Below are 21614 nucleotides of genomic sequence, written 5' to 3' on the forward strand. Positions count from 1 at the left end.
CTCCCTTCCTGCTTGCAGCAGTTTGTCTTCTCCATGGCTTCAAGCAAAGGAGGAACTTTGTGTGTCTCGGATGCACATAAATGTAGAGAGGCAAGACAGGGGATAGAAATGAAATGTGTTGCTGCGTGAGAATATATTTAATGCCTAAAGCAAAAATGCAACCCTGCAAAAGGGCTGAGTGGAAGTGCACAGATAAATATGAGGCTATCCTGAGATTATAGTCCTCCTCGTTAGAAAACATAAATCATTCACAGCCTGCTGCAGAAACCTGGTGACATGCCTTTGATGGAGCTGTGCTGCGTGGAAGGCAGCACTTCTGCATAGATCGATGGTCTGTGAGACTTCTACTGGGGATCTCAGAGTCTTCTCATTCCACATTTTAGGACATTGTTCTTTTTAAGAAAGGTATGCTGCATATCCTGTCATCACACTTGTGACAGCTACTCATTTGGAGGGAGAGAGACTGAGCTTGTTCTATGCTGTCAAGTGAAGAATTAAGGGAAAACTGGTTGCATGCACAAAAATAAAGAAGGCAGAAGATAGGAAACCACCATGTTTTCTCCAATGCTGGAAGTTCAGCTGTTGGAACAAACCAGCAACAGAGTATGACTTGAAACACAGCATCTTGGGTTTATTCCTCAAGCCTGAAGCCGAGTTCTCTGCAGCCCCCCAGAGAGTGAAATCTAACTGAAGTCTATAGGATAATTTATTTTACCAAGAACTCTGTGATCAGCATGTACTCACTTGGCAACCTGGTTAGACTGGTGTATTTCAAGAGAAAATATATCCTCTTTTGGCTGAGGTGGTCTCCTTTTGTCTTAAGTCCTTAAAGAGGAAGACTGGCCACATGTAGGGAGGAATGGAGAAGCAAAGGTGGAAATTAACACAGCAACTGTTTCAGCAGCACAACCTGGAAGCTTCTTTGAGAAATCACAAAGCCACCATCACTGCCTGATCTCCATGAGATATGTCACCTGGTCAGAGCATCTCTTAAGCATCTCTTAAGTTCCAGTCTTAAGACTGGAACTAAGGTTCAGTACGACTTTCTAAGCTGTATGTTATGACGGTTGATGGCTGCAGGGCTGGTGTGTATGGGTGAGGTTAATCCTAATTTTTTGCCAAACTAAACTTACTTTCTGCTTGAATAACTTAATATTCCTTAAGAAAAAACAAACAGACAACAAAACAAACAAACAAAACAAAACAAAAAAAACCCTGAATAAATAAAAAGTAACTAATGACATGTTTTCCTACAAATGTAAAAAACCCTGCCCCACTATTTTTTTCCTCTCCCTTTGTTTTAAGCAGCCTTCAAACAAGCTATTCCATTATACTTTGCATATATTGAATGAGCAGATGTTTGAAACTCCAACTGGGCATGTTTTTAGTAGATACAGTTGAAACCGGCTGGAAGAATTTCCATAAGTAATAAGAAATAGCATAAATAAGATGGTTTGTTTTGCATTTCAGTCCTATGGTATTCAAGTCACTTTCATTTACAGTTTTTTTGAGAGAACTCTGATTTCTAATTTATTTTAGAATCGCAAAGATTACATGATATGCTAACTTCTGAGAACCTCTAAGTGCTACACTCAGGAATATCACCCTGCAGAAATTTAGGTTTTATCTGCAAGATATGGAACACTCATGGGTTTTAGTTCTTCACACACTGAAAAAAAGAACAGTGGAACAAGAAGAAATAGCATGATAATATTTGTAGGTTTCTAGATTGAGTGACTAACATAGTAGGTACAGGATTTCAATGTAAAAATGTGAGAAAATACAAAGTCAGAACAAGTCTGTGACATGGCTTTCAAGAATTTATGAAAAAAGTCCTAATTCCTGCAGATAAGAGCCCTAATTTCTACAAATTTGAAACCAAATGAGGACTCCAGGAAAATTATGTATCTCACCATTATGATTCATTTTAGTTATTCTTTTGTTTCTATTACTGTGTTATTATACACTATGTAACAACACCATGGTGAGAAAACATGGTTAGCAGCTCCATGTTTTATGGATAAGAAACACGTGAGATACAGGGGCTAGAAGCTGGATCTATAAAGGCAATTAGCACCACAGTTCATGACACATCCATAACTACCCCCGCCTGCTTTATGTCACAGGAAAATTCTGCCTTCTCTTCTCCAGACTGAACAGCCACAGGTCTCTCGTCTTTCCTCATATGAGGGACACTCCAGGCCCTTCATCATCTTCACGGCCCTTTATTGGATTTTTTCCAGTGTATCTGTGTCTCTTTTTCACTGGGGAGCCCAGAACTGCAGGCAGTAGACCAGGTGTGGCCTCACCAGTGCTGAGCAGGGAGAGGGATCACCTTCCCTGCTGCCAAGACTTTCCCTAATGCAGCTCAGGATACCATTGACCTTCTTTGCTGCAAGAGTGTGCTGCTGGCTTACATTCAACTTGGTGTTCACCAGGATCACCAGGTCCTTTTCTGCCAAGCTATTTTCCAGTTGGGTGGCCCCCAGAATGTGCCTGGGATTGTTCCTCCTCAGTTGCAGGACTTTGCACTTCCCCTTGTTGAACTGCATGAAGTTCCCTAGCTTGTTTAGGTCCCTCTGAATGGCCACATGATGCTCTGGCACATCAGGCCCTCCTCCCAGTTTGATGTCGTTACAAATTTGTTGAGGGTGCACTCTGTGCCAACATCCAAATAATCAATGAAGATGTAAAACTGTACTGACTGCTGGCATACCTCACATGCCTCTTATTACAACCTTCTGGGCATGGCCATCCACTCACCTTACTGCCTGCTTATCCAGCCAGGTCCCCAGCCTCATTCAGCAGCATGCCCTAGCCTTCCTTGTTGCCTTTGACATCTCCTGCCAGATCCATATCCATCTGGGCTTTAGCTTTCCTAACTTCATCCCGGAATGCTTGCACAATGTTCCTGTATTCCTTCAAGGTTACCTATTCTTGCTTCTACTCTCTGTATGCTTCCTTTTTATGTCTGAATTTGGCCAGACGTTCCTTTTTTGTCAACACAGACGTCTTGGCAGAGACTTTGAGATTGGAGAATGTGATCCTTGAATGTGATCCAGCTTTCTTGGACCCACCCACCTTCCTTTCAGGACCTTATCCCATGGGATTTTTCTAAGATCTTTGAAAAGGCCAAAGTCTGTTCTCCCAAAGCCCAGGGTTGTGATCTTGCTTTTCACCCTTCTTCCTGCCCTCAGGATCCTGAATTCCAACATGTCATTATCACTGCAGCCAAGGCTGCCTTTGATCTTCACATCCCAAATGAACCCTTGCTTGTTAGTGAGTATGAGGTCCAGTAGAGCACCTCTCCTCATTGACTCCTGCGTAACTTGGAGGAGGAAGTTATTTTCAAGGCACTCCACATCCTGTGTTACTTGTGTACTGCTGTGTACTTGCAGCAGTTATCAGAGTGGCTCAAGTCCCCGGTGAGGACCAGGGTCTGCAAACATGAGGCTGCTCCTAAGTGTCTTTAAAGGGCCTCATCTACTTGTTCTTCATGATCAGGTGGCCTATAGCAGACACACACTATCATGTCACCATTTAACATGTTTCTTATGTCATCCAAGAATTTGTTTGTTATAAGCCAGGTCTTTTTCCTCCAGTATAGTGGATATGTGAACTGTGTTCAAAGAGAGACAGCTTTATTACCACTGAGCTTTGTACGGAGTTTGTTAATCTCAAAGTTTATGAGAGTGTGTTCAGAGCATTGTGGCTGTAATAAGGACTTCAAAAAACTTACGATGAAGGTCCCAGATAATTTCCCATCACTGAGTAGCTAGGCCTCACCGAAAGCTGAAGTAGCCACAGACCTTACCTGCAGTAGTGTAAGAACCTATGGGCTTTTCGGGGGTGCAGTTCGTTTTGGTTTGTTTTGTTGGGGGGTGTGTGGGTTTCTTTTTTTTTTGTTTTGGTTTGGGTTTTTGTTTGTTTGTTTTCTTTTTGTTTGTTTGTTTGTTTGTTTGTTTGTTTGTTTTAATTCAAAAATTGAACCCCAAATCACCCTTCATTCATCAGAAGTGTTTTTAAGGTCTGATTCTGTGTGATTTGCCAAACTGGAACGTGTACTCAGTGGCCATAAAGGGAGATATAGGCAAGTCTCCTGAAATTCAAATGTTCACCTGTTGTCATTTAACTTCATATAGCTTACATTTGCCTCCTTTCAGCATCTCCTCCATTTACTCCTGAATTGTGTGAAGCATCAGGGAACACAAGATCAAATATGGAAGGCATCCTGTGGTTCTTGTGCACAGCATTCACAGGTTGGGGTGAGCTGTCAGAGAGGGAAGTCACTGTATGTTCCTGCTACTCTCAGCCTGCTCAGTCACTTGTCCTTTTCTTCCAGCACAGCTCACAGATTCTGGCAGAGAAGACAAGTTAACATGCTGTCGTTAGTGTAGCTGAGACATCCTCTATAGGGAGTGGAGAGATCCAGGGACAAGAACAGTCCTGTAATTTCTTGACACATAATGCTAACAAGAAACTCAGCTCACAGTTTCTAATGTATGAAGCGAGCACCCTAAATTAGTTATAAGGCCTTGCTTTCATGTCAGCCTACTTAATCATTTCACCATTTCTACATGCTTCTCTGTATTCTCTTCCAACTATATCAAATATTTTTCATTTTCAGTCCCTGAAAACTTTCTACAAGGGATTCCTTCACTACTTTCCTTTGAGGATCTACTGGTTTTCTGTGTTATTCAGTTTATAAAGTGTATAACATGTACATTTTAGGCAGTTTTGGAGCATGGGTCACTTAAGTGTAGAGTTACAGGTTCTATATACTACCAAGCAACACTGAAATTACTTCAGAACACCTCATTATCAGTGTTTGGGGCTGACCTACCAGAAGAACTGTCTAGCATCAGGAGATTACAAGTCTTTTAGTACAGATGTCATTTAAGCAGCAGGTCCAGAGATTCAGGGTAGTTCATCAGAGAAAGCATGCAAGACTCAACCTGCACGTGACATCATTATTTCATCCCACATGAAATATTTGGAACAAAACAGTCTCACTTGATCATCAGACTCACAACTCGGCCTTCCCCAATCATCATCTATGTTATTTCTTGCAAAATGGAGTGGTACAGCATATAGATGATTCTTATGGCTTAACTCCAGCTGGTAACTAAACCCCACACAGCTCAGTCCCCTCAGTGGGATGGGGGAGAGAATTAGAAGGGTAACAGTGAGAAAACTCATGGGCTGAGATAAAGACAGTTCGACATACAAATGCACAAGCAAAGCAAAACTTCCCATGGGCAGGCAGGTGTTCAGCTGTCTCCAGGGCAGCCGTGCTCCATCACACGTAAGGGTTGCTTGGGAAGACAAACACCATCGCTCTAAATATCTTCCCATTCCTCCTTTTTCTCCCAGCTTTTGCTGTTGAGCAGCGTGTTAAATGCTATGGGATAACCTGTCGTCAGCTGGGGTCACCTGTCCCAGCTATGTCCCCTCCCAACTTCTTGTGCTTCCCAGCCTGGGGCAGCATGAGAAGCAGAAGAGGCCCTGATGCTGCATAAGCATTGCTCATCCATAGCTAAAACATCCCTGTGTTATCAACAATGTTTTCATCACAAATCCAAAACATAGCCCCATATATATATTACTATGAAGGAAATTAACTCTATTCCAACCAAAACTGGTACATTGATCACATGGAGTAATTTTGTATCTATGATGGACGTTACAGCATTAATGGTAGCCCTCATGCATCAAACCTTCATTGGGTAACAGTGAAAGTTCACATGGATTCTTAAGTGTGAGTTGATTCAGAGAAGCATACACTAGCTTACTATTTATGTGCAATTTCTTCAATTATAGCAAGCATTGCACTTGGTTGATAATATAAGCAGACATCACATATTCCAGATCTTTATCATGCAGCTGAGGACTCCTAAGAAATTTGAGTAGCTTTAAGATAAAATGTTGTACAGGATGCTAGCTCTCGATTTCTAAATTCTAAATTGCCACTCTTATGTGGCTATTTATTTATTCAGAGGGATGATGTGACTCAAGCCTTTTACAGAATGCCAGGTGTCTAAAACTGATTACCTCACTGAGAATAAAAGATGGATTAATAAATTTTCACTGAGAAGAGAGGAAACCTTTGGATTTGTAACCGTATAGGTGAAAAGCAATAATGGGCAAGAAAATGGCAAGTACAATTTTCTAAACAATCCTGTAAACATCACTATTTTGAACTAAAAAAATATGTACTTAGCTTTTGATTTACACATTGTTCTTGCATCTTAAAAGTGTCTTCCTCCACCCATCTTTGGGGGTAACACTATAAATAGCGAATAGCTGAAATGAGCAGTTCATGAATACCTAATAGCTTGAAATTTGTTTGCATAAACCATTCAACTATTATCAAACATTTGCAGAAATCTGTGTATAAATGACTCAGGAACAGAAATAACAACCAAATTAGTCAGATAGAAAGACCACAGCATGTAATAAGGCTTATTCTAATGAACATATAACTTATTTTGAACTCAGACATAAAATATATTATTACAAATGACCAGTCTTGTACAAGATATAAGCACCTCTGGACCCATCCTTCACCCTTCAGTGATGCCACCAAGTTAGTGTGGGTGAGCAGTAAAACCCATTTGCAAAGGCTTGTGTGTCTTCGGGGAATATTACCTGCAGCTGGCCAGCTTTAACTTTGAAACTGCGTATTACAAGATGCAGGGCATGTTAATAAGATATGTCAGAATGTGATTTACTGTGCTGCAGTCTACACAGTCTCACAAATCACCTCTATCTATCTGATGGTTTACCTGCAAATGAAATGTGCTTTTTGAGAAACAGAGTGTTGCTTCTTTGATGGAACGATTTACATTTAACAGGTTAACAATACTGTCATGTGCAGATAGTGCATTTCTCTTTCATTTTTCAAAAGCATATGCTTGTACAAACCCAGCTAATCTGTATTTGCAGCCAGTAGGTTTGCATACACAAGCAGACTTTTAGGCACCTAACAGGACAAACACAAGCACAATGATGCAACTTGCAGTGGTTCTGTGCAGGTGTATTCAGTCTGAAGAATATGTGTTTGTTGAAGGTTTATAGCCACAAATTGAAACTATGGGCATATACACAGAAAATAGTTACTGTAATACTGAATAGTGTGTTTTCTAATTAATAATACAAATTTACTTACGGAGGCTCAAAAATTCTCAGTTACCTACAGAGTGAAAACTCCCTGCTGAGTTTATGGAAGATACTGCAGGGCTGTGCAATTACTGCTGTGTTTTATTATATTGTTAGATGTGTTCCTCAGGGACCTCATGTTCAGCTTGAATGAAGATAGAACCAGGATAGTCTGCCAGGCTTAAAATACAGAAAAGATTACTTTGAACCATTTTTTCTTCTTTTAAAATAAAGATAATATTAGTCCATTAAGAGTACAAAGGTTGCTCCAATACAAAGAGAGAGCTGCTGACCTTGCTGAGAAGGTCAAGCTATATGCCAGCCCAAAGAGGCCCTAAAACACAGGAGGAATTCTTCACTTGAGAAACTTATTTTCATTGAGAAAAGAAAAAAGTCATTCAAAGAGTGAAATCACCCAAAGCACGTGTTAAATAAATGCCCTAGTTGGAACAAAGAAGTATTCTTTCATTCAGAAGGGTCAGCTTTTTTTAATTCTGCTTTTACACCCTGTCCCACTGCCATGCTGCTTACTGAATTCCACCAGGGTAACTCAGAGAGATAGACTGGGTCATATATAAAGGATCTATTTTCATTTGTTCTGGGATTTTTTTGTCTCACCACTTTTTGTATCCCATGAAATTCTTTAACACTTATGGTGAAGACTGGCATCAGTATCTTGCGTTGATACATAGGCCAGCTCAGATGCATGATTTCAGCAGTACTACCCAGCTTTATACAGATGGAAAAGCATATCCAGACTCTTCTTTACACTGTTTTAATCTTGAAGTCTTGACTGAAACGCTTTCTGATAAGATATTCTATGTATGAGCTGGGCAGAAGCTGGAATTGCTCTTACCCAGAACATTCTGAAATTAAAAAGCAAAACCTACAACAGAAAATGGGTATTCTGAATCTTCTTCTTGTGAAGATTTATTTAAATTCAAGCTTGAAATTCAAGCTAATTTATTTTTTTCCTGAAACCTTTTGAGAAAATCTGGGTAACCCAGCAGCCATGTGTGTGGCTCTGACAATTGGGAACAGACCTTTTAGACTACCAGGGAATCAACAGCTCTGCTTATATAGGTGGTCTGTGTCTGTACAGGTTTTAATATTTCAGCTTAACTGTGAGAAGATAAAATCATAGCTGAGTTACAAATGGTAATTAGGAATCCACTACATAAAATACAGAAAAATATAGGCTGCAGAGCAGTTACTTTAGCTGAGATGAACATTAAAATTGTTTCTTGGAAGCACTTCTAATAGAGTGTGGTAGCAAGTCAATAATGCTTTGCAGCATGCCCCCTATAAGTGAAGAGAAATACATGCTCAGAGCCTGACCTGCTGGTTCGACAAAGCATTCGTTGCTCATACTAGAGGCATTCATGCGAGTCACTAAGTCAGATATTAAGTAAGAAGCTGTGCAGAGCTGGGGTGAACAGCCTCCCTGAGGTGGGCAGTGCTGTAAAGTTCCTCGAAATCTGTTTGCATTGGCTGCTTCACACCACTTGCCTTGGCACAGCTTTGTCACCCAACCTGCATGGTGGTCACTTCTGGCCAGAGGTGCCCCTTCATGTCCATAGCACCTGGGGAAGGAAGGCAGCAGACACTAGACTTACAGAATGAAGAATGTGTTCTGCTTCTTGCTCTCTTCTAAGTTGGACAGGTCTGTACATCTGCTGGCCACCTGTTTTCTGGATGGCATACCTTACTGCAAGGCAGCAGCTGGGTTAATCTGTTTACAGTGGCAGTTCATTTTATCTTGTTTCATTTAATTCAAACAGAAGCAGCATCACTCCACCTCACCATCTCAGGGCACGGAAACATGGAAGAATCTCAGCTTTCATTAAGTATTTTTCCAGATCCTTCGCTTGTCAAAATAGTCTGAAATTTATGAATCAGAAATAGACTGATTATAGACCTAGCACTACTTCACTGCGCGACCAGTATCAAAGACACAGTGTTTGTAGACACCTATCTATAAAATATATAAATGTCTAATTCCAGAGAAACAAAATAACTGGAGAGACAAAATGGTAGGAATTATTCAGGGATAATTATCTTTTAAATGTAAATGTTTTAATATAAATTAAGGGGTTGGTAATTTTATTCACCCACACTTGCAAATGCTGTCCTATCTTCCCAGGCCTTGGTTACGTGAAATACTGTGTTAATGCTGTTAATCGTTTGTCTGTCTGTTCTGTAAACATGGCATAGGATTGCAGTTTTGAGTGCACACAGCAAGCTACCATTTGTCTAGTGACCCTGGGTAACAATGCAAAGCCATGCATGTGGCTGCGATACAGATAGGCATTTCAATTCAGCGCACTGAGATCTTGGTCTGCCTCTTGCTTCCGGGTTCAGGTTGCTGAATTTTGCTGCTGCAGGTACTTTATCTAGTTAGGTTGAAGCCATCATGCAGATGCTTACTTGTGCTGCAGCCACAGCTCCTGGTTTGTTTACAGAAGCATACTATGAAGCACTGCAAGCCACAGCACAAGGCAGGACTGTATTGCACCTAGAGGTTGGACTCGATGATCTGAGGTCTTTTCCAGCCCAGTCGATTCTGTGATTCTGTGATTCTGTGATTTGCTGCACTTCAGCACTTGCATTGGCTGTGTCCACAGGTAAGCCATGGAAGCATATAGATGTGAGTTTTAACAATTACAGGCCATCAAGCAACTTTGTTTGATTTTTTTGGTCTGTGGTCAGTGAAATCTTTACGCCTAGGGTCAGTGGTGAGGAACTGAAAAATAAGTATTTCTGGATTACCTGGCAAATGACTTCTCAAATTGACAATGAGAATGCTGACAGCAGAATGCTGTTTTGTACACTTGTAACAGCAAATGCCTCTTGATTGTTTGCAGTTTCAAGTTTGCAAACTGAAAATACAGCTCAGTAAAATCGTACAAGTGTTAAAATCACCCAACCAGTCATTTGCACAATCTGGTACCTGCATTAGTTAAAGATTTGCACATAGAGAAAAGTAATCTTTTAAGTAGAAATCACATTATACTAATGAAATGTTTGACCAAAAGCATGCTCTAGTCCATTTAGAAAAGACAAATGTGGAGAATAAGGGAAGCTTGTAGTGGGATAATCACTAAACTGATGGAACCTGAAAACATCTGAAAATTAACGTTTGATTGTTTTTCTATTCTAAAACAACTGGTTCTACTGACGTAATTATTATTGACTGCAATATACTCACAAAGGTATCACTAATGCTCCTATGAGTAATGTTAATTTAAGGAAAGTTCAGATGAATTGTTACATATTCTACTGCATGTTTAAATTACATCCAAAGAGAAGACAAAAATAAACAGTTCTGCAGCTTCATTTTGGTCAGTTATTACCTCTACACAAATCAGACCACTTTATTTGATCTAGTGGAACTTAATTTGCCCAAGCATTTTTGGTAATAGGATATTTTGGTTAAATTATCTCAATTTTAAAATTTATGACTTTAGCAACATACACTATAGAGTGAAATGCCTGTCGTCATATCAAATAATGTCTACCAGGAATGTAAATTATTGAATTGCTGATACTACTGAGACTACTGATACTACTGATTGCTGACACTACTGGCCAAAACAGGCCAAATTTGGCCCCGAAGTCAGTACGTACATTTTGTTAGAAGGAGCCAAAACAAGGTAACTGTTGATATAGCTCTATACTTAGTTTGGGAGAAAGTAAGAAAATACAATGCGATAAAACAAGCTACTCTAATAAAATGGTATGGCTACATACACAGCTGCATTTACTCTGGAATGACTCATATCACTTATACATGCACTCTTCTGTTGTAAAACCTGTCCCAATAGCCATTTCCCAGATTTCTTATAAATCTGTAACACTCCAAACTGTTTAGCTGTGGCATATTTGCCATTGCATCTTAGCATCTTGAATTTTTAGGTACCTTTTTTATCATACTGCTACCTGAGCAAGTATTATGAAAGTGAACTGGTTTGTGTCGGGTCAGGAACCAGATCACAGAGGGACTCACCTACAGCTGCATAGTAAACGTCTAGGAAGTCAAGGATCTGAAACTAAGTCTCAGTTCACTTTTTATCTTAATTTATTGCCACCTGCAAGATGAGGAGACACCTCTGTAGTTTCTCAGTTATAACTACTCGGTGCCAAAATGAAGCATCTTTAGAATTTGGACAGCCTTTTCCATGTTGCCAGGCATGCTTGATGTGCAAACATTTTCAGAACTGCAGAATACAAACTGTAGATTGTTCAGTTTGTAGTGGTGTTTTTGGATATGGTAAATTGATCAGTCTAAACAGCTCTCCCAAGTAAATGTCTGTCCATGCAATATTGTATTTTTTCTGATCCTGTCTGAGATGCAAAGTGTATGCAGACGGTCTAGATGTGTATTACCCTCTGAACTATCAAGAGCCCCTTGCTACCCCTAACCAGCAGTGAACTCTGGAGCTCCTGGCTGTGCATTTGCACTCACAAATGTAAATTGGAGTTGAATAACGGCACTGATGGGAAGGGGATGTTGAAACTAAGACTGGCACACACAGCATTTTCAGAAAACTGCACAGGAGACCGTTCTTCAACCTGTTGCTCAGTATTTATGTAGCACACAAGAGTGAAGAAACACTTGCATTTGGAGTAGAAAGCAAAAAGTTTGTAAAGCCTTTCACAGTCACAGAGCTTATGCTGTGTTTGATCTCAGTGCGGGTGTTTACCTGTGAAGATTTAATTATAGACCATGTTCTTTATCTCCAAATAGGTGTTTAGGTGATGGAATATTTCACTTCTGTTTGATTTTTGCTTTCTGTTGCTTCTCACATGCTCTCAATCTGTACAAAGTTTTCTTTCCTTCCTTCCTTCCTTCCTTCCTTCCTTCCTTCCTTCCTTCCTTCCTTCCTTCCTTCCTTCCTTCCTTGTTTTCATTTACACCACTCTCAGAGCATGGCATTACTAACCTGGAGTCATTCCTGACTGACACAAAGGGAGAATCAATGCCTATCCTGTAGTTCCAATTGTGACTGATACTTGGATTTTGTTGTTGCTGGGAAAAAAAAAAAAAAACAAACACCTGAGAAGTATATCTCCTCTTTCACGTGATTAAAAAAAGGGGGGGATCTTTTTTTTTAAGCATATGTCTTCCTCACTAAGAATTTTAAGGTAGTTTTATGTCCTTTTTAAAGGTTTTTGTATTGTAACTGTATATGAATTGTAACATATAATGAAAAAAACCCACAAAACCAAAATACATGTTTGATTAAAAAGCCTTCACTGAAAAAACCCACACAACCGCCTTCAAAATGTTCTGCTTGACATGATCTGTGTCATCGGTTTGGAATGGATAGTGACTTAACTTGCTGATTCTCGTTGATTTCGTAATACCTGAGCTGAAGAGTGCTATAGAAGAAATATGTTTATAATAGTCACCAGTGTAGGATTTCTCTAGGGTTTTTGAGAATATTTACAAACCAGATAGTTTCTTCGTAAGTCTGTCAATTACCATAGCAACATAAATGCATATATAATTTGCTTACTAGCATTTTCATTTATTTCTTAAACATTCAAGTACTGGGAGAGCTGCAGTTGTCTTTCCTGAATGAAACACTTCCTAGGTCTGCATTTCTTATGAGAAAAGACTGGTGTCCCCCAACAGGACGTAGGTTGTGCCTGGATTTTTACAGACTGCAATTTGGGAAGGTGAGGGCTAATTCTCTCAGAGATTTAACCAAACAGATAGTCTTTTGCATTAATAGACCATTCTGTCTGATGTGTCTGAAGCAAGTGAAACTTAAATCTGAAACCCTGTCTGTGGCTGGGTGTGTTTGACCTTTACATCACTTTTTTGTTGTAAGCAGTATGTTACACTGCTTTGATGTGCACATCCTGTGTGTGAAACCTTTTTCCAGTACACTTGCTGAAGAACATGGCATAAACTCAACCAACATAAGTAGTGATATACAAGGGCAGAACTTGAGTAAAAATAGGAATTTTATCACATTTTTCAGATTTCTTTCCTATAATACACTTCTTGTGTGACTTGTACATGTGCATTTGTAATCATTTTGCTAGATGCAGATGTTTTTCTGTTGTAGTATCTGTCTCATGTTAAAGGAAAATTACTCCTCACAGTATATTTGACTTGTGTGTATCACATCTACTTCTTCTCCCAGAACATCTCAAAGTGCTGTTCATAGACATTTTCCTGTGATGCAGTTAAAAGTTTCTATGGTGAACACAGAAATATTGTTTTCATTTTTTCCCTCCTCTCTTTTAACCAGGTAGACAAGAAAATTGTGCGCACAGAAATTGGAGTTCTTCTTCGCCTTTCGCATCCAAACATTGTAAGTTTAGTCTTATTCTTTCACTCCACATTTGTTTCTTTAGTTCTTTGTTGTTGTTTGTTTTTTTTGTTTTCTTTTTGTTTGGGGGGGGGAGGGGTGTTGGTTGGTTGTTTTTTTAATTCTTTCTATTATTGAGAAATGACTGTTGTACTTCACATATACGGACTAGGGAGAGTCCTGGACTAAAGCTTTTGGTTCTCCTCATGAGCACATTAGCAGCTCCTTAGGAAAGACTGTTGAATTATACTTACACTTAAAAAAAAAATATTGATGTTCTGACAGAGTTGAGCAAAACCTATTAAAAAAAAAAAAATGTAAATGAAAGGGGAAGTTGTTGTGGTCAGTCCTTGGAAGGTGGGGAAGGTCTTACATTCAGTTGCTCTGAAAGATTGCCAGACAGGTGTTGACAAGCACTAGTGAAAGCAGCCTCTTAAACTCCTGTGTTATATAGGTTGCTGAAGTATGAGGAGTATGAAAATAACAATTAGCTAAAGAAAAAAAGGAATGCAAAGGAAATCAAGCTAGCAAAAAAAAAAAAAAAAATAAGGGCAGAGGCAGGAGAGAACATGCACAACAGCTTGCTCAACTGCAAGGTAAATGAGGCACCAGTTGGTACCATCCTCTGCTTTATTGACTGTGGTCTGTTTTCTGCTGTTGGGCTTGTGATATGCTCAGCAAGACAAATAAGCAAAATGAATCTTTTTTGTTTCTTTTACCAGATAAAACTGAAGGAGATATTTGAGACTCCTACAGAAATCAGTCTTGTTCTGGAATTGGTTACAGGTGGAGAACTATTTGACAGGTAAGTTGACTGTGTGCATCTGACTTGGTACCTTCCCCGGGATGTTACAGTGCAGGTTTATTCTCTGCATATAATCCCAGTGTTAGTAATTACTGGAATTATTGCATCAGCATATGGTTTATTAGCAGGAGTAAATATATGCAGGAGTTGGCTTAAAAATGTGTTTGGAAATGTGATTATCATGAGATTTTTTTTTTTTAAAGATACATGAGTTGAAAGTAGAGGAAATTTTCAGTGAGTTCTAAAGAGCACACACTATTGAAAGAAAGTGCTCAGCAGGTGCATAGCACCAGGGTGTGCTAGAACAGACAGAAGGCAGGAAGAACTGACAAAATTGCATGGAAAGGTCATCATAAAATATAGTAGGACGCAATCAGCCCGCCAGAATAGCGTTATGCCAGATATAAATTTCATAAGCAGAGTAACAATGAAATCCTCTTTGGTATTCATTGTATTTATAAATCATACAGAATCACAGAGTGTTAGGGATTGGAAGAGACCTCAAGAGATCATCTAGTCCAGTCCCCTTGCCAGAGCAAGAACACTTAGATGGAATGTGTCAGGGTGGGTTTTGAATGTCTCCAGAGTAGGAGACTCCACAACCTCCCTGGGCAGCCTGTTCCAGTGCTCTGTCACCCTCACTGAGAAGAAGTTTCTTCTCATACTTAAGTGGAACCTCTTGTTCCAGTTTGAGCCCATTACTCCTTGTCCTACCGTTGGTTGTCACCGAGAAGAGCCTGGGTCCATCCTCACCCTTTTTAATAATATTTATTAACATTAATGAGGTCATCCCTCAGTCTTCTCTTCTCCAAGCTAAAGAGACCCAGTTCCCTCAGCCTTTCCTCATAAGGCAGGTGCTTCACTCCCTTCATCATCTTTGTTGCTCTGCGCTGGACTCTCTCCAGCAGTTCCCTGTCCTTCTTGAACTGAGGGGCCCAGAACTGGACACAATGTTCCAGATGCGGTCTCACCAAGGCACAATAGGGGGAGAGGAGAACCTCTCTGGATCTACTAACCACCCCCCTTCTAATACACTCCAGGATGCCATTGGCCTTCCTGGCCACAAGGGCACAGTGCTGGCTCATGGTCATCCTGCTGTCCACCAGGACCCCCAGGTCCCTTTCCCCTACACTGCTCTCTAACAGGTCATTCCCCAACTTATGCTGAAACCTGGGGTTGTTCCTGCCCAGATGCAAGACTCTACACTTGCCCTTGTTATATTTCATTAAATTTCTCCCTGCCCAACTCTCCAGCCTATCAGTATCTCACTGGATGGCAGCACAGCCTTCTGGCATGTCAGCCACTCCTCCCAGCTTGGTGTCATCAGCAAACTTGCTGACAGTGCACTCTATTCCCTCATCCAAGTTGTTGATGAATATATTGAATAGTACTGGTCCCAGTACCAACCCTTGAGGCACTCCACTAGATACAGGCCTCCAAATAGACTCTGCCCCACTGACCACAACTTTCTGGTTTCTTTCCTTCAGCCAGTTCACAGCCCACCTCACTACCTGGTCATCCAGACTGCACTCCTTCAGTTCAGCTGTAAGGATGCTGTGGGAGACTGTGTCAAATGCTTTACTACCTCTGTTTTTGTTACAGAGGTTCTGCAATATGACTATTGAGTTTGCTCATGAGGCTGCACATGCTTGTAGTGTAGGTGCATATGCATAAAGCAAAATAATTTTGTAATATATTTTACTGGTAGGGATTTGGTTTTTTAGAGCAAGAGAGGATAGGAAAAGCTTTTGATGCTGGCCTGAGTAAAGCAGTTAAGTCACTAGCATTGATGATTTATAGCTCATGTGAGGACAGGTTATTTGATCTTCCTTCTTCTGTAACTAAAATTTAGTATTTTAGAAGACTGTTATACAAATACACATCAAAGATTTAGAATGAAAGTATCTTTGACTTGAGAAAACAAAAGCATACTATTTTTTGTACCATGGTTATATCTACAACCTTCTATTTCTGAACAATAACAATAAAAGTGGGTGCCCCTGTAACATATTTAGTTAGACAGATGAAAGGTGCATACACTCCCAGTACTCAGCCAAAACGATCAGGGGAAACGTGCTGCTGCAAGTTGAACAACCAGTGAGCATCCAGTCCTGAGCTAGAGAGGATCCTGTGCAAGATGTTACCCTTCATGTAGCCTTTATAAATCCACGCAGTTTCAATGTGGGTGGTTTTCAGGACGGCTGGATACTCTATAGAAATCTTCGGTGAGAAGTGTTTACAAAGGGAAAACACAAATATGCAGTGAAATGGTTGGTTCCTGAGCAGCAACCATCTGTGTGGTAGCAGAACTGAAGATAAAAGACCCTGTGGGATCCAGGGCAGGGAATTGCATTATCTGATGAAACTAGGATTTAATATTAAGGCATTTACAACATCTCTAATCTGCACTCATCAGTGATGATGGGATTTGAGCTATCGGATTATCTTTCCCAAAAAAATTGTATTCTTAATCCAGTAGTGTGGCTGGGATGAGCTGTCTGTCATTTCCTGATGAGAAGCCGTTTAGTCACTTCTTAGAATTGCGGTGCCCCCTTGTGATGCTACAAATGAGCACTAATACCGTGGAGGTCTTCTAAATTCAGCGTCTTCCTTTTCTCCATGTACAACAGAACTGGAAACTTTGCCAATAGAGTCCTGTCTGATCTCTGATTTGGAAAAAAAACCCAACATAATAAACTATTTTCAGTTTTTAAGTTAGTAATAGGAGTATTACTTCACTCTTCAGCCTTAAACCAAAATAATTTAAATAGGCAGCTGAGATATTTGCACTAGTCACTCCAATTAAGCATTAGCTGCCCCTTTCCTCTCTTTCAGCTGGGCTGAAGGATTTACACCTGCATTGTGCTTTACAATGGCTGCTCTCGGAGTTTTAGGAAGAGGAAATTTAGCTTTCTGCCTTAGAGCAGACTTCCCCTCTTGTGCTTAATCCTTTCAATCCATACATCTTTTTATCATGCGTGAAGGAAATGTCCTGACTTACAGAGAGGCCTTGTGCACCCTTTCCTCTTGTGCTTCCATGACTCCTGTCCCAGGAGAAAGCAAAACGACCCTGCAAAAATCTCCTGCTGGGTAGTGCGGTTGTGTCAGGTGTGGAGGGAGAGCTGTGACCCTGTCTTGAAATACACCCCATGGTTGTCCTCGAGACAAGACCTGTAGAGAGAGCATGTGGGCAAGCAGGACCCCAATGTGGCCAGGGTTTGAAGAACCTTATATGTTCAAAGCACAGCTACATGACTTTATAAACCACGCTCCACAGACAGGCAGCAAAGCAATTTTTGTGCTCTGGAGGAATTATGTTTATGCCTCTTTCAAAGTAGCTGTCAGCAAATGATACAGCTAGATGTATGACACAAACACATCTGCTCTCCTTATTGTAAACATCTCCATTGCTGTTACTGCTAATGCTGATAATATTCTGGTACTTTTTATATCAACTGTTTTATTGCTCTAGTTTTCTGCTGTCTGAGATGTCCACTTTTGAACAGTATCTGAGCTGCAGATGAGTGAGTTCTTTCATGTACACGTTCCCCTAATGAAGAAAATTTTACAAGTAACCCAAGATCTGATTAGTTTTCTAGAAGCCTGTTAGCATTGCTGATGTGCTGATTTCACACCACTCTAACATAAAAGTTCTAGGTAATAAAATAATTCACTTCCTTCACCATATTTAGTATTTCTATCAAATCATCCACATTATTACTAGAATCAGCTTTCATTATGACAGTTTTTCAGTTGTGTTACCCAAAAGGAGATAAATTGAAACAAAAGTATCATCTGAGTTAATGCAGCTGAAATAAGGTTGGTTTTGATGTTATTTTTAAAAATAAATCTGTTTCCTAGACTTCATAAATCACATTGTAGGTCATACCTTGACATATAATATTCTACCATCCCAAACAAAACAAATGTAGCTCTACAGTAAATTGGAGAAGTTTGTGTAAATTAGAATATTTATTGCCAGTTTGCATGATGGTTTTTGCCAACCAAGTAGGTGAGCATTGACACAAAGAGCTTTTGAAGTAAGATAGACCAATGGACGAACAGACCAAAACAGAGAGAAAAATGCAGTAACTCTATATTAACTGATATTCTGGTTCTTTCTAGATGGCATGTCTTCAGCCCAGTGCTGGAAGATAGGTCTTTGACATTTGCTTGGCCCTTCTCTTCCATTCCTGCATGTTTAAAACAGACATGCATGGTTGAAATGCATGCAAACCAGCCATGTTTTGCAGCACAAAATGTCTACTCTACTTTAACCTCATTTTAGGCAGAATACCTGCAGGTTCATAAGAATAGTTAGACTCTCTCTTTTTTCAGCTTCAAATGATACCGTCTATCCATACATTCTCCTTGTCTGTACTTTGGCCTCTTGAGCACAAACTCTTCTGTTTCTTTCTTCTTATTAAGGGTACCAAACATTGTCTAAAAATATTGCTTACAGGTGACAATTTGTCGAGTCACTTCTATTTCAAATTTCATTTAAGTCCCTCTGAAATATAGATTCAAGCTACTCTGATATTCTTTTGTGGAACATAAATTAGCAAAGAAATTAATTACTTGTTCCAAAGAACTTGACTTTTTAAGAGATGTGGGAATGATTAGCTCTCACAGACAAAATTTCCTGAAGCCTTGCAGGCTTCAGGCACACCTCGTTTCTGCTTGGGGAAATTAGAATGCTAAGGAACATCAAAAAGAATCAAGGAATTAATCAGTCCTAAAATGGAGGTCTTTTATAAACTAATGACAGAGTTTTAGTTTATATGACAAAGCATCTTTTGTTTGTTTCTGAGCTCTGATTTCATTGTGTGGTGGCAGTCTGTCTTCTGTACAGGGGTCAGAGTAGTCCTTTGGACTCTATTTCACATGAGGAAGTTACAGTCCCCTCACTCAGGACTGGGGGGCTGGGGGGAAGTCTTGACTACAGAAATTATGCTCTATTCTCTGAAATCAGAAGACAACACACAAATTAGCTCTGGGAAAAAGTGCTCCCTGATGTTACAATAGCTCATTTAGTGTCTCCTGGTTTCAGCTGCAGTAATGATAAAAAACGGTGATGTAAGACTAAATAAAGAATTGTGCATTAATGCTCATTTGTAGCCTTTCCAATATAATTTAGTATTTGCTTCCTGTACAGAGTTGTAATAATGCCCTTACACTTTTTTGTGGTCAGTGCCTTATCTTTTGTCACTGGACAGAATTACTCTAAGTCAGTATCTGCCAACTACATTATTCTCTTCAGAATGAGAAATACAAATGATTTTTTGTAAATGTTTGTGCATAGGACACTACTTACAGTGTGGTCAATTAGGTGAAACACTAGGTTCCAGAGAAAATAAACTTGCAGCATTATAAATTACTAAATGACTCCAGCAATGATGATGGTGCAATTATAATACTGTCTGGCTTCCTGCTATTTTTAAATGTGAACTGATGTAACATTATACTCACCTGGTTCTTAACTCCACTATGGAAGGCTTTTCACTTAAAAAAAATTAATTTAAAATGTCCTCTTGCCTTTTGTTGTTGTTACTTGAGATACCTTTTCAGGAATTGTTAGCATGGGTGTATCCTAGTTGGGATCAGCCTGTATGTTGCTAGCCCAGTGTGGGAACTGGGCAAGACTTTTGGAGGTAGGACGCATCAGTCCCCGTGAAGCTCTTAGTGTGTTATGTATTCTTAATACCAAGACTTCTTGTGATCAGAGCATCTCTGATGTATGTTTTCTTTTTTTTTTTTTTTTTTTTTGCCATAGCCTCCTTGCTGTGATATAGATACACATGGTCTGGATGCCAGGCAACCTAGGAAAGATACTTCTGTTAAATTAAATAGGAAGCTGTTCAAGCTATAACTGATCTCCTGAATTATCAACAAATGTAGCTTTCATATTTTTTTGAAATGCAGAGAGGTTTTAACAGCCCTGTGCAGGTGACAAGTTGAGGTATATATATCTACAGCCTATATAGCTGTAGCCTACACGTATGTATGCAGGAAGTCTCTGACTGACTTGAAAGCTAATGTTGTGTCTTCTGTGCCTTAATTGAACACCTTCCTTGAGATTATAAAATCGCTTAGGATGTGAGGGCTTTGTACATTTTGTGTCTCATTGCTTTTTCTATGTACATCATGATGAGAGTATAAAGGGAAACTAGAATATTTTAGGAAGAAATACAGTTATCCTAAATATTTGGAGCCCCAAAATGCTTGTCCTAAATGATAGTTAAATTGTGATTTTGTTTTGTTTTGGTTTTTTTAATGAAAGCCTGAAAAGTGAATCTTTTTCAAACAATGTACTTCTCAGTTCAACACTGAACTTCAGCTGCTGCAGTAAGTAATGTATCACATATCCATGCACTGTAAGAGGTGCCAAGGCCACCAAATGAGGACTGGAACAGGTGAACACAAAATAATCCTGAGCTGAATAATAACAATGATGTGAATAAGCTTGTGAATTGTGACATAGAGGCATATAAGCACAATGTATGTTATGCAAGCAGTGCCCAGTTTCAGAATTTGATGGCCATTTGTTTCATTCTTGAAGGGAAGTAAGCAATGTACCAGAGTGAGTTCCAGCGCAATGTGTTTAAATTGTCCTGGCAAGTACATCTGTGCTGGTTTGGCATAAAGGGCTGGCTGTCCACCTTAGCTCAGACAGTATCCTTCAACCATCCTTGGGGATTCATGGTCTTGGGTTTTGTTTCTTAAAAACTTCTGTTATCTTCTTATGTGGGCTATACTAGTGACTCTCCGGTCTGGTACAATAAATGGATTCAGATTCAATATTAGGAAAAACTTTCTTTCTGCAAATTTGGCCCGAATCTGTATGCCTTGTCCCCGGCAGATAGAGAGAAGGTAAGTAGTTCTTAGTTTATGGCCAACTTTCAAGCAATGGAAGACTGCAGAAGACTATATATTCACAGTCCCTGTAAACTTTCATCCCTGGTCATGGGTTTTTTTGTGTCAATTACTGTTCATTGAACTTCTTTAAAGTTCTCACATCCATCTTATAATGTGGTACCCTTAGCTAGACAAAGAAATCCAATGGAAGCCTCACCGGTTCTTGTCAGAGTGTCTTCATTAGTATCTTCAGTGCTGCTCCTTTCCCCTCTCCAGGCCACTGCCTCCTTTGCAAGCTGCCAGCAATGCTTCTCTTTGCCCCCTCCCTGTTGCTCACCAGACAGGAGCTGTGAAATGCTGAAATAATTCCGTTTGTTGCATTGCCTCACACAGTCATTTACACAGAAACTTTTGTTTGAGAGAGAAGTTTGAGCTGCTAGTTCATGAGCACTGTGGTTTCACAACATCTAGAA

The 21614-nt window shown here is 39.8% G+C and overlaps 1 protein-coding gene across 1 annotated transcript in view; it reads left to right on the top strand.

Moving 5' to 3' along the window:
- CAMK4 (calcium/calmodulin dependent protein kinase IV) overlaps positions 1–21614 on the top strand; it is a gene marked incomplete at both ends in the record, with an annotated part of 165845 nt that overhangs the window by 77426 nt on the left and 66805 nt on the right. The window contains 2 exons of the mRNA XM_080362423.1: positions 13422–13484; positions 14204–14286. Coding sequence (XP_080218549.1) covers positions 13422–13484; positions 14204–14286 — 146 coding nt within the window. The remainder of the gene's footprint in view (positions 1–13421; positions 13485–14203; positions 14287–21614) is intronic.

The sequence above is a fragment of the Nesoenas mayeri genome (assembly GCF_963082525.1).
Source record: "Nesoenas mayeri genome assembly, chromosome: Z".
In the NCBI taxonomy this organism is placed as follows: domain Eukaryota; kingdom Metazoa; phylum Chordata; class Aves; order Columbiformes; family Columbidae; genus Nesoenas; species Nesoenas mayeri.